General features: G+C 34.7%; 1 protein-coding gene across 1 annotated transcript; it reads left to right on the top strand.

Annotated features, from left to right (window-relative positions):
• Positions 1-2,488: 2,488 nt before the first annotated feature.
• Positions 2,489-4,872, top strand: LOC123713301 (odorant receptor coreceptor-like). Its single transcript, XM_045666904.1, has 3 exons — positions 2,489-2,613; positions 3,334-3,392; positions 4,199-4,872. The coding sequence occupies exons 1-3, from the start codon at positions 2,489-2,491 to the stop codon at positions 4,870-4,872; spliced, it is 858 nt and encodes a 285-aa protein (XP_045522860.1).
• The last annotated feature ends 1,707 nt before the right edge of the window (positions 4,873-6,579 follow it).

The following is a 6,579-nucleotide window of genomic DNA, read 5'->3' as shown; positions in this document are numbered from 1 at the left end:
CCCATGCGCCATCACGTGCCCTGTCCTACTTGGAGTGTATGTGCGTTTTGAGTTATCTTAAAAATCTATTCGATTTGCTTATTTCGTTAGAAAATACGCGTTTGGAGATAATATTCGTATACGTAGACATTTGCATACTCCTTATTATATAGATTTTCATTAAAGTATATAATTTTGTGAATAGTTTGAACAATATATGAAAAGCACAGTATGTATAATATACATTTATCGTTAATATTTTTAGTAACTCGAGGCAGTTCGGTGCAATTGTTTTCATGGCCTTTGTTTCTGTATAATTTGGCTTTGTTTGCTTGATACATTGTCTTGGTCCAAGTCGTGGTAGTATTCTCATTATATTTACTTTACCCTAGTGTCTAACGCGTACATAAATACACAAAACTATTGCTTCGCAGCCAACATTTGAGATGACGTTAAAAGTCGGCGGTCCAGTATACTATCACTGCTACTTCTTCTGTACTACAAGCGTTGGTTGGACATGTGGCAAAAAAACACAACGCATCGGCTTAAGAGGGGTTATTACGTATTAGTAATACTTTATTTGCAAGGATATAGTTCAAAAATGTTGTGGTTGTGCAATCTAAAGTTCGCATATTCTGCCACACATAATGGTTATGAACCTATGTTTTCGTCACAGTTAATATATGCGCTGTAACTCAAGATATACAACATATATGTCATATTAGTGAGCACTTTAACTACAATTTAATGTTTGTCGGGTTAGACTGTCTGAAGACTTATATCTACATTTCCGTTATAGTTACCCTTATTACTTTTCGCTAATACGAGGTATAAAATATACATATTTAAAATCCTTTTTGTGAGCAGGGTTGGCCTAGTGGCTTTAGCGTGCGACTCTCGTCCCTGAGGTCGTAGGTTCGATCGCCGGCTGTGCACCATTGTCGTTTTATAGATTTTTGAATTTATATTATTTTATCCATACATCATCACATTATTAAAATATATTACTACGTTCTAAAATTAATATTAATTATATTGTTTCACGCAAATAATAATAATATTATTTTTTTCAAAAATATAACTTCTTCATAGTAGTCTGCAGTAGTTTGCTCAAAAGTATAAGACTACATTTATCTGTTATGTAATAAATTTACTTATAGGCCAAGCAATGAATGTTAAAAGAACATTTTTATCATTTTGGGAGTCGTTTCGCAAGTACGGCCTTAGACATTGCGAGCTTGAAGAAATGCTGACAAATGTGAGTCTTCTATTGAGAACTGTCACTCTCAACATTGACATCAGGAATAAGAAACGTAAGTATAAATGTATTTTACGACGATATCGGACTGTCCCGCATGAGTGACATTTAGTTTTAATTAATTTAGAAATAAATTATTATATAGGCGACTTTTTATAGGTGACAATTCTTAGAGCAGTGTTGGCCTAGTGGCGTCAGCGTACGTTTCGCTCGAACGGTAAAGGAAATAATCGTGAGGAAACCGGCTATCCTTAGAGCCAAAAAGTCGACGACGTGTGTCAGGCACAGGAGGCTGATCACCTACTTGCCTTTTAGATAGATATGTCATGAAACAGAAATCTGAAACCCAGACCTTAAAAGGTAAGGTACAGGTAAAGGTTACAAGGACTGATGTGTTTTTGATAATAAATAAAGGCGTTTATAAAGACGATTATTTGTTTAATATAACACAATTTGTAGTTAAACAGTTTTGAATGAGGCTTCCTTTTTATTTCTCTATTCAGTGTCATAGAATTGATGGTGGAATGAAAAAAGCATACAGCAGAGAGAAAATCAACTGACTGGTATATTATATATATAACGTTAAAATTATTTGGTGCATATTTTCAGCCACAGACCATTCGCCGAATCGTTTTAACAACCTTGCATTGTTATTATTTCTTTTTTCTTTTGCTTTATTTTTACCGAATTGCTTTTTATGAATTTACGTTGTTTTTTTTGTAAATTGCGGACACTTGGTGGACCCATGCAAATTCTTTGATACAATAAGTTCCCTTATGGATCTGGTTTGCGCTGCGCCTGATTTCTGAAGGTCTTATGTTGTTTTCACACGTATCTTATTCACGTGTTGTTTTGACATAAAATTATTTAGATCATGATGGATGATCCATTCTCGACGAATCCAATTTTAGTTTTTTTTCTTTTTTGTAGAAACAACCAAAATAATTGGTATGTTTTCCTACTTATTTGTAAAAATACATCTATATTTGAAGATTTTCAATTGGCCCACATTGTTATATATATACGTCTATTTCTGTATTGTGCTGTTAATCTTCTTAATAAATAAATAAATCAAATCTATATATTATTTCCTACATATTTCAGTGTTTGAATATCCTCGTTTTAATATGTGTGATGTTTGAGGGAATAAATACAATTAAAAAAATACCTTTATTTACAGCGATACCACTTATCACTTACGTGTTTACAATATTGGGGTTTCTTTGCTACTACTACATCTACTTCTTTTCAATGATCTGGTGTGCGTTTGTCCGCTACCGTCATTCTGGATACTTCCTGGGCTCAGTCATCGTCTTCTCCGTTGGAGCATACACTGAATCCTGTGGCATTCGCCTGCTGTTTATGGTGATAAATAGGTATATCGATATTTAAATACTTATTTATTTTCCTGGCTACCAGAGGGGGAGAGAGAGGGAATCAAAGTTGTTGGTTACCTTGAAGCATACAGTGAAACCTCTGTGAAGAAACAGCAAAAAATTAATTCACAGCGAATTCTTAATGTGTAAAAGCCATATTAACAAAAGACAATACTAAGCAAAAAATTATATATTTAGGAATCTTCAACCGCTATAATGTCATCGCTTTTAATTACGCTTAAAACGAAAACATATTATTTGTTGGTCTGTATGATATATTGTGTATATTGTCTTGAGTATTTAAAGAAAACACCTTTTTAACGGATTGAAGCTATGTATTATTATAAACTTAAATTTTGACGTGAATTCAACACCTTTTGTCTTCAGTCACCGCGGCCATGCACGCTGTAAAGCACGCGAATAATACATACGTTAAACCCGTTAAAAAGTGTTTTCTTTAAATGTGTAAAAGTTATGTTAATAAAAGACTCTACTATAAGTCTTGAGTAAGTAAGAAAAAAGTATTGTTAAAATTGATTTATCTGTAAACCGCTTTATTTGAAGGATGGCCTATCATTTACATGAACCCATACCCGGTGTAGTTAACTTTAAATATACCTACCAATTATATTACAGTCAATTCGAACGGTTACAAACTATCAATTAGATTTTACTTTAATAAAACCATCATAAACCATCCCTTTATTTTCTCCTATACAGCAAAGTGTTAAGAGAAGTTGTAGAGAGATATCGAGTCTGCAGCACTGAAGTGGAACCTGGTAGTCGTCTAGCAAGGAACATCGTGAAACATTTGAAAACGGTGAAGAAGAGGGCAACATTGATTTGGCTGGGTTTGGTGGTTAATGCATATTCGTATCTGATCTTGCCTTTCTTTTTACCGGGGAAGCAGTTTGCGGAAAACAGACTTATTATTTACGGTAAGCTGGGAGCAGTGTTGGGCTTGGTGGATTAAGCGTGTGACACTCGTGCGAGGTCGTAGGTTCGATCCCCGACTGTGCACCAATGGACTCTCATTCTATATGCGCATTTTACATTCGCTCGAACGCTGAAGGAAAACATCGTGAGGAAACCGGCTTGTCTTAGTCCCAAAAAGTCAACGGCGTGCGTCAGTCACAGGAGGCTGATGACTTGCCTATTCGATTGCTAAAAAACTTATCATGAAAGAGATACAGAAATCTGAGGCCCACACCTATAAAGGATTTGCGCCACTGTTTTATTTTTATTTATAAGCTGATAGCATGTAGTGAATTGTCACATGACTAATTCTGCTCCGGCACTCACAATAACGATACCAATCCTGACGATTTTTCGATGTAGTTTTCACAATATACGAACGTCGTGTGCCAGGCACAGAAGGCTGATCTGAACCTTTAGCATAAACAAATTATCACGAATCATATACATGATCTGAGGCCTGGAACCAAAAAGATTGTAATAGGTATATATTTTCGGCTGTGAAAAATTATTGCCAAGGTCATTATGAACTATGCACATTTTAAGTTGGTTCTCTGATAGAATAGCATTTACTATGGACTAGCATAACTCCATAAATGTCAACTTTCAGGTCTAGAACCGATACGAGAGTCACCCAACTATGAAATAGCACAAGTAATGTATTGCTTCGCTATTCCTACTGCTACCAACAGCCTTGCGAACTGTACCGCCCTCATGATCATCCTCTTTGGATACACAGAGGCCCAACTATTAGGCCTAAGTGAAGAACTACTTTGTCTATGGGATGACGCAGGCCACTTCAGCCAGTTCGAAAATGGAACAAAAACAGAAGTGATGAACAATTTTGTACGACAGCGTTTGAAGTATATAATCAAACTACACAACGAGAACATAGATCTTTTGAAACAGCTGGAACAAGTCCTCAGAGTGAGCATGGCACTTGAATTTCTGGTTCTGATGGCTGGTTTGATAGCCGCTTTATTGGGTGGAGTAGAAAACACATATATGGAGATACCGTTTGCATTCGCCCAGCTGTTCATGAACTGCTATTTAGGCCAGAAGATTATTGACGCAAGTGAGACTTTCGAGACGGCGGTGTATGGATGTAGATGGGAAAACTTTGATACAGCGAATATGAAAACTGTTCTAATAGTTTTCCAGAATTCTCAGAAGACGCTAAAGCTGTCCGCTGGGGGCGTGGCAATATTGAGCTTTCAATGTTTGATGTCTGTTGTTAAGTCGAGTTACTCTTTTTACACTACCCTACAATCAACTTTGAAGTAAACTTTAATTTTTCTATTAGTAATCGTATAATTAGTCGGAGTAATAATTAATTAGTTGTAGTAATAATAGTCGTAGTAAGAGAAGTGTTGAACCAGTCGCTGAGGTCGTAGGTGTGCACCAATGGACTTTCTATGTGCGTATTTAACATTCTCGAACGATGAAGGAAACCATAGTGAGTAAAATTATTTGTTTCTACTGAGTGTTAGATTCTTATTTGTTTTTTACGACTGAGGCGCAAACTAGCTGCTGTGGTCTCTGGCAGAATGACCAGCGCTGTGGAACAACTCTGTTCCTCAGCATAATGCTGAGCCAGGGCCAATTACAACCACAGCACACACGCATAACACAATTAAACTAAAGTCTTAAAAAAAATTGTTATCTCTCTATTATTATTATTTTTAATTTATTTTTCTTTTTGATTATTGTTAATTTGTGTTTCTGTGTGTTTGTTTTGTTGCAAATAAATGTTATGTCTAATGTCTAAACTTGGCTTGGACCCAAAAAGTCGACGGGGTGTGTCTGGAACAGAAGGCTGATCACCTCGTGCCTATTAGATGGCAAATGATCATGAAACAGATACAGTAATCTAAAGCCTTTCGAGACCTTTAAAAGTTGTAGCGCCACTGATTTATTCACTATCTAGCAATGCCCCGCGTAGATACCGATTGTGGTAGTGGACAGTACTAAGTCGGACTATAGATATTTTTTTGTTATCATAAATTATTTTTACTTAGTTTTGATAGTTTTAATTACTTTCTTTCAGATTATTAGATACACATTTTACTTTACAACAAATATATATCTAATACGTTTTTCAATTCGTAACATCATTTACGTAGAATGTAATTTTTATTTTATTAATTTTTATTAAATACATCGGCATCGAATGGATTGTAATTTCTTGCTGAGAAAGATGTCATATAAATATGCTCACAAAAAAAAATATTTATTTGTATAGCTATATGTACAATAGAATTCAGATTGAGGCCTCCCTAGTAAGTCAGAGACCTGTGACAGGGAAGCTTCTTTAAATTTACAAAGTTTCAACAAGGGTGACCTACACAATTGGTTTTAAAAACGAGGGTACTGTAAAAATAATAAATATATGAATATATTATGATGTAATTGTGTGTGTTTGTGGAAGACGAAACAAATGTCCGACCTTAATAATTTAAAAATAATGTACATGTATTTAAAAAGTCTTGATTTCAAGTAGGTAATGAAAGGGCTTTTTTTAATCAGTCCAGGATTTTTAGCTTGATTATTCTAAGTTGTCAAAAATAAAAACAAAATTCAAAACTCTCTTCTATAGAATTAAAGATGAGATTTATTTGTAAAACTTCAGTGTCTTACAACTTCTCTATACACAACATTTGACGTAGTTTAGTTTTGTAGCAGCAACATCGTTCCGACTTGAGATAGGCCAACAGACAACCTATGAGTAAAACATTATTTTTGTATATTGATACGTTCTATACTAATACATTTTTGTCATCATCACTTTTTTTTTGTCAATTGTTTCCACATCACTCGCGATCACAGATTTTTATGGATATTTTGTTCGCACCTTGGCCTATATTATACATTTTTATTAAGAATTCTAATGTTGAAAATGTAATATAGCCTATGTAGTAAAGATACAGCTTACATACTAATAGTGTATGTATTTTTGAAATCGATCCAGTAGTTTTTCTGTAAAAATATTAC

This window comes from Pieris brassicae, chromosome 8 (assembly GCF_905147105.1).
Source record: "Pieris brassicae chromosome 8, ilPieBrab1.1, whole genome shotgun sequence".
NCBI lineage: Eukaryota > Metazoa > Arthropoda > Insecta > Lepidoptera > Pieridae > Pieris > Pieris brassicae.
The sequence above is the reverse complement of the archived record's forward strand: the minus strand, read 5'-3'. Positions and strand labels throughout refer to the sequence as shown.